The 17,825-nt window shown below is 44.0% G+C and overlaps 1 protein-coding gene across 4 annotated transcripts in view; it reads left to right on the plus strand.

Annotated features, from left to right (window-relative positions):
* The first annotated feature begins 1,411 nt into the window (after positions 1 to 1,411).
* GABRA5 (gamma-aminobutyric acid type A receptor alpha5 subunit) overlaps positions 1,412 to 17,825 on the plus strand; it is a 98,681-nt gene continuing 82,267 nt past the window's right edge. For 2 of the 4 annotated variants that reach the window (XM_030571068.1, XM_030571091.1), the window contains exons 1-3: positions 1,412 to 1,488; positions 4,549 to 4,703; positions 15,285 to 15,406. In XM_030571068.1, coding sequence (XP_030426928.1) covers positions 4,618 to 4,703; positions 15,285 to 15,406 — 208 coding nt within the window. In that variant the 5' untranslated portion in view covers positions 1,412 to 1,488; positions 4,549 to 4,617. Of the gene's footprint in view, positions 1,489 to 1,590; positions 1,681 to 3,940; positions 4,017 to 4,548; positions 4,704 to 15,284; positions 15,407 to 17,825 lie in introns of those variants that run through there. The other 2 variants (XM_030571077.1, XM_030571083.1) reach the window with 2 other exon arrangements.

Here is a 17,825-nt window from a genome sequence, read left to right on the forward strand (position 1 = left end):
TATTTTATTAAGTGCTTTATAAAGTTTCAAGCCTATTGTCAATACTCAGCAAACAATAAACCATAATAGGGAAATGTATGCAGTATAGTTGCAGTGGTGTGGGTGATACGGCATACATAGCAATACATGGCTTCTCCTTTTTATAGAATCATAGAACTATGAGATTCGAAGGGACAACAAGGGTCATCTAGTTTAACCTCTTGCCAAGATGCAGGATTTGTTGTATCTAAACCATCCAAGTATTGACCCTGTATTTGGGCATTAAAACTGTTCTTGAGCACAGCATGCAAGCCCCAAACTTTGGAAGGGCTCAAACATTTCAAACAGCAAGCAAATCCACTGCCTAGTGCAAATTCTTCTGCAGCCTCCCTGTGCCCAGCCTCACACTCCCAAGACACTCACATCCCAGTCCCATCTTGCTGATTGCCTCGAGAAGGGACATGGTGGTGACTACTGGCCTGCCTGCCTATTTCTGCCATGTGTGTGGCAGTCTCTGTTGGTGCCTGGGTGCCTCATGAGGGGCCTGTCTTTTTGCTTGGAGGACATGTGGCTGTGTTGCCAAGTTTGCCATTTTCCTGTGGAACTGGGCAATTTTAAAATGCCAGTTGCAAGGTTTTTTTGTTTGTTTGGGTTTTTTATGAGGAGTCATGATTTGCCATATTTTGGGCTAGTTTGCTGATAGTCCACTACATTTTGGGCTGGGGGGAGCAAAAGGGAGGAGGATGTGCTGTGAGTGTCCCTGAGGGAGTGGGGAGGGGGCAGCATCTGTATCCTGCAGGGGAGGGGGTAAGGGACTCAAGGAGGGGGCAGTAGTGCTAGTGCTGTGTGTCGAGGCGGGGGGGAGGAGGCCAGTGCCTATGCTGTGTGTCTATCTGGGGGGTGGTGGCAGTGCCTGCACTGAGTGTCCAGGGGGAAGAGGAGAGGGCAGTCCCTGTGCTGTGTGTCCCGGGGGGCGAGGAGGGGACAGCACTTGTGGTGGGTGGGTGGGTCGGTGTCTGGGGGGGGGGGAGAGGAGAGAAAGGGGAGGAGGGCAGTGCCTGTGCTGTGTGTGTCCCTAGGGGTGAGGGGCTGTGGCCAGCTGGAAGTGTCAGGCGCCACAGGCCATTCACCTGCGCTACCCTCGCTCCGCTGCCCCTGTCCCTGCCCCGCCATGGAGCGTCCCCTGGCCGCACTGCTCGGGAACCTCCTGCTCTGCAGCGCAGGTGAGAGCCCGCTCGGGACAGAGCCGGGCGAGGGCTGATGTCGGGGTGTCCCCAGCCCACCGTGTGCCTGGCGGGCAGAGCGCGCCCCTGCCCCGCTGAGCAGGTCGGGATCGGGACAAGGCTCCCGGGCTGCTCTCCCGGGTACTTCCCCCTCCCATCCCCCCCGGTGCACTTTGCAGCACGAGGAAGATGCTGCCCCGCCCCGCTCAGGGCTCCAGCGAGGAGCCTGGACGCTGGAGCCACCCCCACCCGAGCAGTGCCGTGCCTGCCACGAGCCGCAGCTAAGGTAAGCGGGGCAGGGCTGCCCCCCGCCTGCCCCTCGACCCGACCCGGGCTAGGCTCTGCCTCCGCAGCCTCCCCCACCGCCCGCCTCGCGGCTCACGGAGCGCCTGCTGCAGAGCCCGGGCTGAAGCGCTGGAGCCCGGCAGCCTCCCGCGGGCTCTGGGGCTGGGCGAGGAGGAGACCTCCGGCCTGGGAGGTAGCAGCTGCCAGGCTGGACCTAAGGCAGTGGGCGGGGGAGGATCCGCAGCTGCCCCTCTGGGGCTGCACATGGAAGGGCGCCGCGGAGGGTGCTCTGAACTGCAGTGTTTGTTGGGGTGACAGGGTGATTACAGGGGGCCAGGGGCTCTGGATGGCAGGGTGTTTGTTGGGGTGACGGTGATTACAGGGGGCCAGAGGCTCTGGATGGCAGGGTGTTCTTTGGGGTGACTGACAGGGTGATTACTGGGGGCCAGGGGCTCTGGATGGCAGGGTGTTTGTTGGGGTGATAGGGTGATTACAGGGGGAAGGGGCCTCTGGACTGCAGAGTTTTTATTTGGGTGACAGGGTGATTAATGCAGGGCAAGGGGTTCTGGATGGCAGGGTGTATATTGGGGTGACAGGATCATTACTGGGGGAGAGTGGGCTCTGATGGAAGGGTGTTTATTGACATGACAGGGAGGCCAGGGGGCTCTGGGTTGCAGGATGTTTATTTGGGGGGAGAGAGAGGGGAAGTCTGGGTGACAGTTTATATTGGGGCTCTGGGTTTTGCTAGGGTGTAGGGGACTCTGAGTGGAAGGATTTTTAATGGGGGTCATTGGCTGTTGGTTTTTTTTTAGGGTGTCTCATCTGGGCTGGGTGTGTGGATGTCTGTCTGTAAAGGTGACTTTAATATGGTTGAGGTAGGGGGCGGTTAGTGGAGTGACCTTCCTGTCAAAATTCCCCTTTTGGATTTTGAATTTGATTGTCATCTCATAGATTTGTTGCTAATGTGGAGAACTCCTGCTGGGACTTGTAACTTTTTTAATTAATTAATTAATTAATTAAATCAAATCTGTACTAGGTAGCTACCAAAATTTTTCATATGTTATTTATGTATAGACTAATGTGTTAATTTAAAAAAAACCCCTGATTTCAATAAATAGATTGGGCTACTTAGTTTGGGCCTAGTTTTTAGGTGACTTTGGATTATTAATGCAGTAGAAATCTGGCAAGCCTCACGAGGCAGGTGAGAAAGCAGGAAACAGAGTTCTGCAGGCAAGGAAAGCAAGCGCAGCCCATCAGGAGGGAGCTGCCTGGGTCTCTTGCCCAGCCCCAGCACCGTCCCTGGGCGCCTTGGGAAACTTTCAGCATTCAGGGTTCATCACCTGGTTTTGGGCTGCAGCAGCTCCAAGAGGAAGGATGCCCCAAGCAGCCCCTTTCTGATCCAGGGCAGCTGGTAAGGGGGGTGGGAAGGGAGTAGGAAGAGGGATTATTCCTTCCTTACAAAGCAATGACGGATACCTGAATCCTGGGGGCTAGGGGGCTGGAGTCCCACAGGAGCTGTGGGAAGGTGAGGGTCCCCATGGGGCACCTTTGCAGCCAGTGCACCTGATGTTCTGTGAGCGACTGGGCCCTGCAGTGCCCTGTATGTGCCCGTGCAAACTTTGCCTGGCATGATGGGTGCTCATGGTGGTACTAGGACTGACCATGTACACTGTGGACCTGTTGCCCATGGTAGTGTCATGGGGCTCACTTGGAGGCCAGGCACCCTGCTTTTGGCCTTTCCTGAGAAGTTGGCAGAGTTGGGCAGCTCGGGGGCAGCCGGGCACAGCGCCCCAGAGAGCACCGGGGGCATTAGTGGGCAGAGTCAGAGGCTCTGGGACTGTGTTCCACTGTGGGCTGGTACTGTGCCTCTGGGGAGGCTGCATGGAGAGATGAGTGAGCAAGTAAATGAGGAAGAGGCTACAGTGATTGCAGGGTTGATAACAGGGCTGAGGCTGCATGTGCAAGGCAGTGGATTGGAGGGGATGATGGCTTCATGGGTCTCTGCAATGCCCTGGCTGCACAGGGAGAGAAAGAAAAGGAACCAGCCCACTGACCAATTCCTGCTCCAGCCAAGGGCTGAGACGCTGGGGAAGTTATTGCCTGTCTGTAAGATCCCAGGAGAAATGGCTCCCTGGCTCTTCATAGACAAATTTAACCCACTGTTCAAAGGAGAGCTCCCTAGTCTCACTGAATGGTGCCCAGTGTTGTCAATTGAATATTTCTAGGAATTGAGAGGTGGGGTCGTAGATTGTAACAGTTAAACCATTTTGGGTTTTTTGGACTGTGAAAGAGAAAGTGAGTAGGCTCTGTTTATTTGCCTGAGCAGATCCAAAATCAAGAAAGAGTGAGAAGGGCTGGCTTGAAAGGTAGGGGTGTGTGTGTGTGTGTGTGTGTGTGTGTGTGTGTGTAACACTTTAATTAGGATGCAGAGTTAAGCAGTGAGTGACAGCTCTCCCAAATACTGTAATTATTAGGTTACTTAATCATTGAGGCAGGCATCCAAAAAGTGACAATCAATCCCACAGGCAGGTATTATATTTTTGTAAATCATTTCCCTAGCATGAAGTTTATGTGCGTTTAAAATAAAGATCATGTTTTTGTCTTGTTTTAATGTACAATGTATCAGCACCTGAATTCCAATTAGCAGAGTGTTTCTAACAGGAGATTTGAGAAAGACAAATTTGTAATTGAATTGGGAATAAGAAAAGAATCTAACTAAGAAAAGCACACACAAACAGCACTTAATTATTCAGCATATAGCTGTTATTTAAAGTAGTAAGGGTTAAAATCAGTATTTGGAAATTAGTAAACATCTCTGTAATTCTACATTATTTGCTTAATGAGCAAATCAACAAAAATAATTTTTTGTTTTGTAATTTACTACTAGTGCAAGATAAAGAGGGCCTTGAATAAATGCATTTGTATAATGTACAATATGAGATGCTTATAGGAAAATTTAGGTAAATAGTTAAAACATACACTTCTTTGTTGTCTGAATGCTGTTATCCTATCATCTCTGTATCTGTTTTTTTATTTATATATTTATTTTTGTCTCTTACAGCTTAAGAACAAAGGAGGGAAAGGAATACCTTTCCCAAATCAACTGCTTATATTATTAAACTCATTTGGAATGGACAATGGAATGTTCCCTACTTTTATCATGATCAAAAATTTCTTCCTTCTCTGCATTTCCATACATTTAGTCAGTCACTTTGGGTAAGTTGTCACGTATTTGACTTTTTTTAACTGAAGACAGTATGTTCACAGATATGACTTTAAGAACATCTAAAGTTCTGTTTCCTCCAAGTGTGCAGCAGGAAGAAAAATAGACTTGCTTTTGATCCACTACTAATGTCAGAGGGAAAGGGAGCAATTATTTTTTCCCAGTGAAATGTTCTGTTCCTCACCAGTTTATGGACCAGTCCTATATCCCTTGCACTGCTGCTGACTATGGTGAATACTGAAGTCAAAGGGAGTTTTGTATGTACAAGAAATTCAGGATTGCAACCATAGAGGTCAAGCCTGCCAGGTGCTGAATGTGCTGACCCCTCTAGCAAAGCACTGAATTACATATTAAACTTGAAGTAGATGAAGGTCACATGACTTCAGTGGGAAAAAGTGCTTAACTTTAAGCACATGCTTTAGTGCTTTTCTTGATCAGGGCCAGAGTGCTCAACACATTGCAGGGATTAGACCCCTAGTGAGTTCTGAAACAAGAATTGCTGACACTTTTCTTCTTCTGGATCATTGTACACAGGGTATAGTTGGTGAAGCAAGTCACTGCAGGTTGTATTAGGACGGAGAGAATTCAGCATGAGCTCCCAGTTATTAAAATTAATTATTAAAAGTGAGCTTGATTCTACTCAAAATGAAAATAAAGGTTTGAAAGTTGAAAAAATATTTCTACAGAACTTGTTACAAACAGTTCTTTTTAATTAATCTTTTAAAGTGCCTACCTGAATCATTGTTTTCTGAAAGTTAAATATAGCAAATATTATTGCTATATTTCACCTCTCAAGAAAACCCAAACTTAGCTGTTTTCACTAGTGTACCAGAAACAGTCTATGAAAGTGATTTTAAACAAAGCATTTAGCAAAGTTTATAGAAATCTAAAGTGACTATATTTTGGGAAAAGATATGTATACATTTTGTTGAAAAATAAATTTTCCTAATTGAATCCCATCCTGGGACATATGTTAACAGCTCCTCACTTTGGTGACTCTTTACAATGCCCAAAACTACCACCCTGGATGTGAACTCCCCCAAACTTTGGATCTGAACTTGATGGCTCAGACCCATCTCCAATATAAGCCTAGTAAGATACTCAGAACTCTGTTACCAGTCAGTTGAGAAAAAGCAGACAGTTCTAAAATGCATACTACAAGGAAGCCAAACAGCTGAAAAATTAAAATACTAATCTATGGTACACCTGCTCCTGCTGTCATGCAGCCTATGTCAAAACATCCATTGGACCTTATTGGGAGCAGAATCAGGCTCTTAGGTCTAGATTCACAAAAATATCTAGGTGTAGTGATGCTCAAACCACCATGTCTAACCCTTAGGCCTGAGTTTGGTGTGTGGACTCCCTGTGCAATGAATGGGGAGAGAAAGATGGCTTAGACTGAGCGATTCACAAAACCCAGCGTCCTAGGTTGCTCCTCGTCTAAGCTAGCCAGTGGGAGATGCCACGTTGATAGCTGTGTCCTAACCACTGCCCATCTCTCAGAGATAGACACCTAAATCCAGACTGCCTGGGGGCACCTACCTCTACTTGGGATTCTCAGGCCATGGCTACACTGACGCTTTACAGCACTGCAACTTTCGTGCTCAGGGGTGTGAAAAAACACCCCCCTGAGCACTGTAAGATACAGCACTGTAAAGCCTCAGTGTAATCAGTGCCACAGCGCTGGGAGCGCGGCTCCCAGCGCTGCAAGCTACACCCGTAAGGGATGTGGTTTACGTGCAGCGCTGGGAGAGCTCTCTCCCAGCACTGGCGCTCCGACCACACACACACTTAAAAGCGCTGCCATGGCAGCGCTCTGAAATGTCAAGTGTAGCCATACCCTCAACTGATAACCCTCTCCTGGTGTTAGGCAGGAGGAGAATGACTGCCTTGCATTTTACCAAAGGGGGGAAGGAGGACAAGGACAACAACCTCTCTCATAGCTTTTAGTTCAATGGTTATGGCACTCACATAGGATATGGGAGACCCCAATTCAAGTCCCGTCTCAAGTTGATGGGGAGAAGGGATCTGAACAGGAGACTCCCACTCTTAGGTGAATGCTCTAACTACCAGCCTACAGAGTCATCCTGAGGCTTGTAGTCTCTTTGGCCCAATGATTTGTTCATTAGGTAATCCACAGGGGAACAGAGTATGAGGCCAGAGTATGAGAGAGAGCCTGATGCTTAGAGCCCTCGGCGGAGAGGTGGGAGACCCAGGATCCACTCCCCCTGCTCCAACTGAGGGAACTTCACATCGGAATGTACCATAACTCAGGGGTGAGAGCACTCACGTAAGAAATGACAGAATTCCTGTTCAAATCCCTGCTCCTCCTCAGGCAGAGGGGAGAGAACTATGGTCACCCATATTCCAATGACTGTCCTACCCACTGAGCTAAAAGTTAGGAGGGAGGTTCCCCCTGGGGAGTTTGTATAAACTTCTTTATCCCTTTATCCCCAGCATTCTGTGTAAGCTTCTCTATAGTCCCTGATCTAGTAGGCAGGGCCAGCTCCAGGCACCAGCGAAGGAAGCAGGTGCCTGGGGCAGCCAATGGAAAGGGGCGGTGCGTCTGGGTCTTTGGCAGCAATTCGGTGGCAGGTCCATCAGTCCCTCTCAGAGCGAAGGACTCGCTGCCGAATTGTCACTGATCGCGGCTTTATCTTTTTATTTTTTTCTGCTTTGCCGCTTGGGGAAGCAAAAAAGCTGGAGCCAGCCCTGTGCAATAGGCAAGGTCTGAGCATGCTAACTGGATCAGGCCCTGCAAGCGAGCAATGCCTAGCTTCCCCTGTTTCTGCACTGATCTGAGCCTTAGGTGTCTGGATATCTAGCGTAAGGGTACAGTGCACGTGTTCAGCAGCAGAAACATTGATGCCAAGAGACCTTTTACTGCAAAAATTTTGACACTGAATGAGCTAGGCACCTATGGGGTTCAGAGGTAGCTGAGCAGAGTGTTTGTGAATCTCAGAGGGGCCTCGTTGTGGGATTTAGGTGCCTAAAGTGATAGGTGCCTGCTTTCTTTGTGAAGATGTACCTTAGTTTATTATAGAAATGGAAAGGAATTAGACAGTGATAGTTTGGCTCTACAAACATGATGGTAATTTGTTAAAATTTTACCATTTTGAGAAACATTCTTGGATTGCAACCTTGAAGTCTCGGCCCTTTCACTTCACTGGTAGAGTAAGCAGGAAAGCATGCAATAACTTAGCATTAGCCATGTGTTCTTAGATAATATTCAGTCTTTTAACTTCTGTATGCTATTCCCTTTAACTAAGAAGCGTGGATTTCTTGCTCTTTGAAGACAGGGTCTAAGTGCAGTGGCTGAAAACAGGAAAAAAATAGTGGATAGAAATAAGCTTCAGGCAGGATTCGTTTAAAATTTTGCCAGTACATTTCAATTGTGACCTACAACTCACCTGAGTTTTAAGGCCTGTACCATATAAACAGAAAGAGACAGTCCTGCCAAATTGGGACATTTGATTCCATGAGTTAATCAAATAGCTATTAAGTACTAAAATGAGACTCTACAATACCATTTTTTCCTTTTGTGATCCAATAATTTACCCTAGGCCTGTAGAGGTAAATAGCTCTAATCCAATCCACTGTTAGCCCTACAGAATTCAAGTGCTGTCATAAGGTCAAATGGTCACTCTGCTCATGCAGCAGCGTGGGGGCAAAAGGTGGTGCAGTGTATCTAAGTAGTTCTGCCTTAGAAGCAGCTGCAATATCAGTGTATAGTTTAGGTGCTTTGGGATGCTTCAGGATAAAAAGGTACTATATTCAGATAAAATATTAGGCTGGTATAGAAACAACAGTAGCCCTTTGATTGCCACAGTTAACACTTATTATTGCCAATAGACTGTACTGTAATGATTTAGGCTCGTTTAGGTTTGCTATGCAGTGCTACATTTTAGTGTGGTTAATTGTAATACATTAAGGAAAAGTGGCTGTCATTTTGGTATAATGGACAAAGATTAAAAACCAAAACACAGAAAGTTGTTGTAGATGAAGGCTGTGATTTTCAAATCTTCCTAGGATACTAAGACACATAATACCCAGTGAAATAAATGGGAATTATGTATCTAAATCCCCCAGATGGTTTTTAAAATCTCAGCAAAAGCAAAATCTCAGCTGTAATTCTGGGCTATCATAAATATGGAATGACTGCTGAGAATTATATACAACATTAAGTCATGGGGGAGAAGAGGGGTGTAGAACTGTAAACATAGTTACATGGCGTTATTAAAAAAAATCACAATATTAAAATTCAGAGGTATAGATCAAAGAAGACCAGAACGCAAAAATCCCCAACCCAACATTGTTCATATAACAGCGATTTCTGAGCCTTGTTCTGCATAAATAGTCTAATGTGAGTCAAGCAGACTTCAAGCTTACTAAAATTAGACCATAAGTTTTATAATACCTTACTGTACTGAGGTATCTTAAGATGCTTTACAATTTTGCTGAAATTAAAAATTAATCTGTACTATGATGTTAATGAATAGTAAAAAATCTATTACAGTAAAAGCAAACATACGGATTAGACAAAAGGTCTGATTGTTCATTCCTTCTGCACCCAAAACTTCGACTGAACTCAGTAAGTGTTTTGAGTGTGCAAGAAATACAGTATCAGTTTGTCACAGAACAAACAAAAAGTGGGCATGTTTCTGATGTCATTGTGGGTTGAGAACAGCGGAAAGATTCTCCAGAGCTGCACATTTCAGGAGTGAAGCATAAGATGAACTGTGTCAGTTGACCATAGCTGGCATCCCATAGAAGGAGAAGTCACTTATTCAATGTCTTATCTTGTGAGGTATCTGTTGCTTGGGTGCAGCTGAACATCTTGCAGTATCATGCCCTCAGAAGATTAATTTAGCTGTTATTTGGAAAAAGGCTCACTTTATGAGTGATCAAAAATATCTTTTAGCTAATGAGAAATCTGACGGAACCAGTACTATTGGTACAAGATGAGAAGTGAGGTGATCCTAACTGCAATCAGCCTAGCTTGCTGTTGACTTTTTCTGCATTTAGAAAACTGTTAATTGGAATTGGTCAAACATTTTCATCAAAAAGTCAACTTTTTTTTCCGCATTTTTCAACCAGTTCTACTATTAATCAAGCAATTTGGAATGCCAGTAATTAAGGCCCTGCTTCTCCAATAAATTCAGGCAGTAGAGAGTGATAGATACATTGCAGCTCCCTGATCCTCAGCCAGGGTAAAGTTAGAGCCAGTAGGGGGCCTACTCTAACCTTGTATCAGTAGAGGATAAGTCATAGTATGATGCCCCCTCTTGATCACACTCCTCCTGATACACCCCTTCTCTTCCCTTGTGCTGGGATTAGGAGGGGGTGATTAGGAGAGGATATAGCAGAGCTGCTGCTGCCAGCTTCCCACCAGTGAAGGGAGTTTCCCTACACAAAAGGGGTAATTCTCCACCAGCTCTCTCCAGCCCTAAAACTTGACAGTGATTTATCCCAGAGGCAGAAAGGCACAGTCTCTACCTCAGAAGAGAAAAGGAAAGAATTTGGAAATCTCTCAAGTAGTAGAAGGCTAACTTCATCGCTGCATTATGCCCTTCACACATAAGGCCTCAAGTCAATCAGAATGCCCCTCCACTTGAGCAAAGGGGATATCTTTGGTTTTCTGACATACAGCTGAGAGGAAATAAGTTGGTGTTATTAACTATCAACTAACAGTTTTAATTAGCATAAGTGAGAAAAATATGAGCTTTACTAACTCTAGCCCCCTACCAATGCAAGGATTTTTTCTCTACAATATATATTTTTTCTCTATATATGAGTGATTTGTCCAGTCTGCTTTTACATATCTTAATCAATGGGGTTTCCTTTGTTCTCCATGAGATACTACCCCACAATCTAGTAGCTCTCATCATTCAGTTGATTTTCATGAAATTCAGTCTCATTTTACCTCCCCTTCACATTATTCCTAGTTATGCTCTACAACTCTAAACTAATGTCTTCCCTGGGGTCATCATGCTTCTAGCACTTATAGACAATTGTAAGTTCTCCCTCATGTTCTCTTAGGGCCTAATTCAAAGCCCATTGAAGAGACTGCCACGGGCTTTATCTTGAAAGACCATCTGAAAAAAAAGAAGTGCAGTGCTTGCGTACCTGTGGAACTACCAGTAAAAATGTTGAGCTGTGGAATGAATGCAATAGGGATTGGGGACTTGGCAAAAGTCTTTTGGTGAAAGGGACTAAGCTTAAATCATCTTCTTAAAAATCTGTGCTGCTTCTGTGCAGCAGCAATCTAATCCATGTTTTTGGGATCACTTCATCCAAAGGAGGCATGGAATACTGAATTAAAGGAAGACTGTAGTAATACACATTTGATATTGATCAACATTTGTCACTGAAGTATACTGTCAGAGTTTCAGAGTTAGTGCACCTGTATTCCTCCTCCGTAGTTCTTTAAGGGCACCCATTTAAGTTTCAGGCTCCCAGTTGTTACCTCTCTTTGGTTGGGAGACCCATGTTTCTTTCCCTCCTAACCAGAGGTTTTAAGGCTACACATTCTCCTGGCATATACTGTACTGTGATATCCCCAGCAAGCCTATGCTTAGCTTGCTCTGTGAGGATATGACCAGTGGGTGTCAGCAGTTACAAGGTACCACACAACTCTTTCTCTGCTAAGTACATTTATTCTTTGGATAAAAACATCACAGAGAAAATATCTAAAAAAGTTCCCACATATTACAAACATGCCAGAAAACTATCCATCTTCCGCATGGGGAGTCTGATAGGCCAGCATCCCTTCTACCCCTTCAGCAAGGGCTGAGGTCCCCTTAGGACCAAAGTTCCTGTCCATTTGCTGAAGCAAAAGGAAGATCCTGAATCTGTTTAAACTCAGCCTTTATATATCCCAAGTTTTTTCTTCGTCTCTTGGGGTATGGCTACACTTGCAGCTGTACAGCGCTTGGAGTTACAGCTGTCTTTGTACAGCTGTGTAGGGAAAGTGCTGCAGTGTGGCCACACTGACAGCTACCAGTGCTGCAGTGTGGCCACATTTGCAGCATTTGCAGCGCTGTTGGGAGTGGCTGAACAGGCATTCTGGGATACCTCCGAATACATCTGGAGGCCAATTACAGCACTTTTGGTGGCCACACTGGCAGAGCAGTGCTGCATCACCAGCGCTGCAATCGTTATACCCCAGGCAGAGCAGGAGTACAGCCAGCGCTGTAGCCAGGGAGATGCAGCGCTGTATGTGCCTTGCAAGTGTGGACTGAGAGTAAGTTGCAGTGCTGTAAACCCACCACCAGCGCTGCAACTCTCCAGTGTAGCCAAGCCCTTAGTCTCTGGAAAATCAGTTGGAACCAGTGTATGCAAGCCATCTCATAGTGGTGGCACCTCACTGGAACTGTTTAGGGTCTCAGTGACTTGCCTTAACAAACCCCACTGTTTTTAGTTCTTGATGGAGCTGTGGTGGTCCCTACCCCCATCTCTATAGAGTAGGGGATATTCATATATACACCATTCCTAAATTTAATACAATGTTCCGCAAAGATATTATATGAGGTTGCAATATCTGCCACGTATACATGTAGAGAGACAAGCTGGGTGAGGTTATATCTTTTATTGGGCCATCTTCTGTTGGTGAAAGAGAAATAAAATATTACCTCCCCCATCCCCCATCGCCCCTTCTCTGTGGTACCCTGGGACCAACACAGCTACAACATCACTGCAAACATAGACATGCAAACAGTTTTATATTTTGCAGACGGGTCTGGCGTGCAGTTTATATTTTGAGATTGCTAATGAAAAAATCATTTACTTTGGATCAGATGAAACATGCATTTCATTACAATGAAACGTGTTTCTTTATATTTGGTGAGAATGTATTTCTTTGTGGGTACTGTGAAAACTGCTATGTCCTTAAGTACTGTCTTCAGCCTTCATTTCCTTACTTTTAAGTGCTTGAGTTTTATAAATGATGTAATAGCTAAGCATGTTGTTGTCACTGAGCAAGTTTAATTATTGGTAAAGAAAGATTTTTGGTTTTGGAATGACAGTAGACCCAGGAAAGACCTCTAAGAGACCGTAAAAGAATTACGGATAAAAGAAAAGAAACAAACTGCTCAAGATCAAATAAATATGAGCAAAACCAAACAAGTATACTTCTTGTCAAACCAATTTAATATTGCAATCAGTTCAGCATAATTGAGGCCATCAAAAGCAGCAGAAATGTCCAGCAATGCAAAACCTTGTAACTCCCTAAAGATGCTCAGTCATCCACACTGAAAAGGTAAATCATTCACAGTTTTAAGCATCACTATCTCTGTTGCAGTGTGGTCCAAAGCCTTACAGTTAACACTGACAGATTGTTTGTGATAAGGTGATGATATACTGGTATTTACTTGACAACAATCCTTTCAAGCACTTTCACAAGAAAGGGTAAATTAGACACTGAAAAATATTTTAGATTCCAAAACTGCTTTTCTTTCTTGCTTTCTTTTTTAAGAATGGGGTTTCAAGTAGGATTGGAATTACGCCAGACCACAGAGACAAATTAATAGTTTGTGTAATAAATAGAGTGGCGTTTACTGGCACTCTCGTGGAGAAATTCAGTTGGCCAGGTACCAAAAGAAGTCTTACTTTTCTGAACTAGCATCTTGACTTCCCTTTTTTGAGATAGCTTTAAAATTTAACAATTCTGATCATATATGAAACTGTTTAATGTGTAATTTAATTCCTTCACCAGAGACTAGGGTAAGGGCTGGGGATACAAGTGAGTTGGACAATAATGAACCTTAATGGTCTTAGGATTTCCCTTTTAAAAAGGGCAATTTCATCTTTCCATCTATCAGGAGAAATAATTGAATATGTCCTTTTGCTGCTGTTTGGAAAAAGAAACTGATTAAATGTTTTAAACAGGCTTCTGGGAATTTCCTTCTGTGTCTGCAATGCCAGCTGAATAGTTAGTACCTCTGTCACTTTTACCTGCCTCCATTCACTACGATGTTGTTTTCAACTAAACTGAAGGTGCAGCTGCCTTATTATTTTAGTTGATCATTTGCAGTGCACTATCCACCTCAGTGAGTTATTGGCCAATGGAGCAGATGTAGTCATAAGAGACAGAACTGGGAGTTAAATTAACCTGGAGAGCATTGAGTGGTTGGATGGTCTTGTGTCTTGGGCAAGGGATGAGATTCAGTGCAGTGCCTCTAAGAACCAAGGGGGAAGGGTGTAAAAGGGGCTTCAAGGCTTTGCACTCTCCTGATCCTGGTCTGCTCAAGGGACTGCAGAGACCTCTAGCGTAACTTAGCCCTCAGGGCCCAAATTACAGCAGCCTCCCAGGGCTACCGTGTGGGCTCTAGCATTTCTGGGAATCTCCATAGCACTACTATGGTCCCCACACTGAACTGCCCCTCTGGCCCCCAGCTGCCCTCCCAACATGACTGCTCCCCTATATCATGTCTTGCAAGAAGGTTTGTCAAGTGCCTGAACTGCAGAGCTCTTTTTACCCAACTCAAGCCTATAAAAAGAAAATGTCTTTTCAGTTTTCAGAAACAGTCTTGGGTAAAAATTCTTACTGAAAAATATTTGAGTTCTGGCTTTTTGATTAAAAAAATGCAAACATTTGACCAGAAATAAAAAAAAATTTAGGCAAAACATTTTGGTGAACAATATTTTTGTGTGTTTTAGTGAAAATATTCCAGCCATTTCTCCTTGTGACTCCATATTTTCGTTGTCTTTAGTAACTTATTCTTCATTCTAAAAATTCCGAAAAGAAGTTATGCCCTGGACACACGGTTAGGTTTGCTTTGTCTGTAAACTGACATAGAGCACCCGGGGCCTGATCCTGCAGTACTTGAGCAAATAGTTAAAGAAAGGGGGAAAGGAGTTTTGCTTGTTTAAAGGACCACCATGCCTGAAGTATTTAAACATGTCTACTGAAGTCTATGAGACTTTATAGTGAACAAGGAATGCATGATTTGACCTAATGGCTGTAGAATCAGGTCCACAATGTATAACTGTTGTTTTTTCAATGCAAGGGAAGACCAACTGATGAAAACAAGGAGGAGAGTAGAAGAATTGTTTAGTCTGTGCTGTGCTCTTGAGAAACCAAGGAGATTTGGGGTGAAATTCTGGCTCCACTGAAGTAAATGGGAGTTTTGCCATCAAGGGGGGCAGATAGCTCAGAGGTTTGAGCATTGGCCTGCTAAATCCAGGGTTATGAGCTCAATCCATGAGGGGACCATTTAGGGAATTGGGGTAAAAATCTGTCTGGGGCTTGGTCCTCCTTTAAGCAGCAGGTTGGACTAGATGACCTCCTGAGGTCCTTTCCAACCCTATGATTCTATGACTTAATAGCAGCCACTTGTTCATCTTTGATGTTCTGAGATTTCTCACAGAGAAAGATATGCCACTGCCAGAAGCAGAGGAGGGGCAGGAGGAATAGAGGAAAACCACACTGTTAACATTTCATCTGAATACTTCAGACTACAGGAGAGGTGGAAAATCAGCAGGAAGAGGGGTTTGGTCTCCAATTCCCATGGATCCCTCTGGGACTGGCACAGCTTTTAATCTGTTCCCTTTGTTTGTATGTTTATTTAAAACAGCTTCTCACTAATGCCAACAGCTTCAGGGAAAGATGACACCAATGATAATATTACCATATTCACCAGGATTTTGGATGGTCTACTGGATGGCTACGATAATAGATTGCGCCCAGGACTGGGAGGTACAGTAGAATTTCTGTTGCTATTGCATCCGTTAGTGACACTCTTGTGTAATTACTACAGTGAAGCCTACATAAAGTGAATATATGTCAGTGTAACAAACCTGTTAAATGTACATGCTCTGTCTACCTAACCAAATGGAAATAGAACAAAGCCTTTGTAAACAAATGGCTGATTGTGAGGGGGAATAAGATACCATCCAGAAGTTGGTGAGAGGACTCTCCTTCTTGCTAGAAGGACCCAGGCTGCTTGCCTTGACTGTGGGGATTCATAGCATCGCAGACTGAGCCAGCTGTGGGCAATTAATAAATCCCCACTTAACAGACTATATAACAGGGATGTACTGTCAGCTAAAGAGGGATGGATGGATGGGTCAGTGAATTTCTAGAAGGCTGTATTTGGGAGGAGAAATGGGGGGTCCTTTTCGTGTGGAACATGGCTGCAATGAGCTATTGGGACTTCATACCTTTGCGTTGGCTTTAGCTGAAGCAAGCCACAAAGACTGTGCTTTAAACTGTTCTTTGAGTGAGGGCAGCCTTACTCAGTTATTTGCATTTGGCTCTTAAAGCAGTATGATATACTTTACGTGTATTGTTATTGTCATAGGTTTTTTCCCCACTTTGAACTTTAGCGTCCAAAAGGTGGGGACCTGCATGATCACTTTTAAGATTAATTACTAGCTTAAATTTGGTACGCTGCCACAAGCCAAAAATATAATGTTTGGCACACTTCCTGTTCCCCCAAAACCTTCCCTGCAGAACCCAAGACCCAAACCCCTTGGGTCTTAAAACAAGGAGAAATAAAACATCCCGCCTCCCCCTCCCCAGACTTTTCCCTCCCTGGGTTGCCTTGGGAAGCTACATGGATCCAAACTCCTTGGATCTTAAAACAAAGAGAAATTAACCATTCCCTTCCTTTTCCCCCCACCAATCCTTGGTGAGTTTAGACTCAATCCCTTGGATTGGAAAACAAGGAAAAATCAATCAGGTTCTTAAAAAGAAAGCTTTTAATTAAAGAAAGAAAAGGTAAAAATTATCTCTGTAAAATCAGGATGGAAAAATGCTTATAGGGTACTTAGATTCATATAGCCTAGAGGGACTTCCCTCCCCCCTTAGCCTGAGATTTAAAGTCACAGCAAACAGAGGTAAAAATCCTTCCAGCAAAAGACACATTTACAAGTTAAGAAAACAAACATAAGACTAATGCGCCTTGCCTGGCTATACTTACAATTTTGAAACATGAAAGACTGATTCAGAAAAATTGGGAACACCTGGGTATACGTCTGGTCCCTCTTAGCTCCAAGAGCGAACAACGAACAAAACAAACAACACAAACAAAGACTTCCGTCCACCAAGATTTGAAAGTATCTTGTCCCCTCATTGGTCCTCTGGTCAGGTGTCAGCCAGGTTCACTGAGCTTCTTAACCCTTTACAGGTAAAAGAGACATTAACCCTTAACTGTCTGTTTATGACAGTTATACGTGACAATAAAGCAAACCACAAAGGTGTTTCACCTTAATATAGATGAGCAGAATCCTCTGCTGCTTGGAGTGGTCTGCCACACTGATAACATTTCCAGTGCGGTAAAATGGTTATTTATCTCTGATAGACCTCATTGAAAAAATATGTCAAGTGAATATATACTATGTGTACTGTACAAAATTATATCTATCAAACAGCAGTCTCCTTACACAATAGATTATTTTTAATACTAATTTTAAATAACCCCATTGAAAGAATTATATTTTGCAGCAATAAGGCACTTCATTGCAGAGTGTATCGGTATTTAGAAATCTTCAGTCAGGGCCCAGTCCTGACATAATGGGCCTGATCCTCACTCAGGCAACTCTCTTTTTCAAGTCAATGAGAGTCTTACCTGAATAAGGGCTGCTTGAGCAACTCCACTGTGAGACCATCACATTACTTCTAGTAAAATGTGAAAGACCCTGCACCAGTAACATTGTGGATCTTATCTGATGCCCTTAAAAAAAAATTGTATTTAGTTAGCTGTGTGCGGCCTAAGACAGTCCAGTCTCCCTGAACAGAGGGCCCTCTCTAAAGCCCATTGAAGTCTCTCCATTCAGTCTCATTGGATTCAAATCGGGTTTGGATCAGGCTGGCCCATGACACATATTCCTCTAATCACCGTTAAGGGTTTCTGTATTGAATAGGTTTTTGTTTTTCCTTTTGATAATATTTCCTTGCAATGTGATGGCTGACTTCACCTTTCCAAATATTTTAAGTTCCACAATTGGGAAATAATATGTACAAGTCGTGCAGAATAAATCAAACATATTTTATAGTGTGAGTGACAAAAATCTCTAGAAAAGGTAAAAATAAAAAAATATCCTTTTCTATGACCAGCTAGATGTGATTAAACTGTATTTGTATACCTGCTTTGTAGCACCTATAGCTGCTATAT

Source organism: Gopherus evgoodei, chromosome 1 (genome assembly GCF_007399415.2).
Source record: "Gopherus evgoodei ecotype Sinaloan lineage chromosome 1, rGopEvg1_v1.p, whole genome shotgun sequence".
In the NCBI taxonomy this organism is placed as follows: Eukaryota; Metazoa; Chordata; order Testudines; family Testudinidae; genus Gopherus; species Gopherus evgoodei.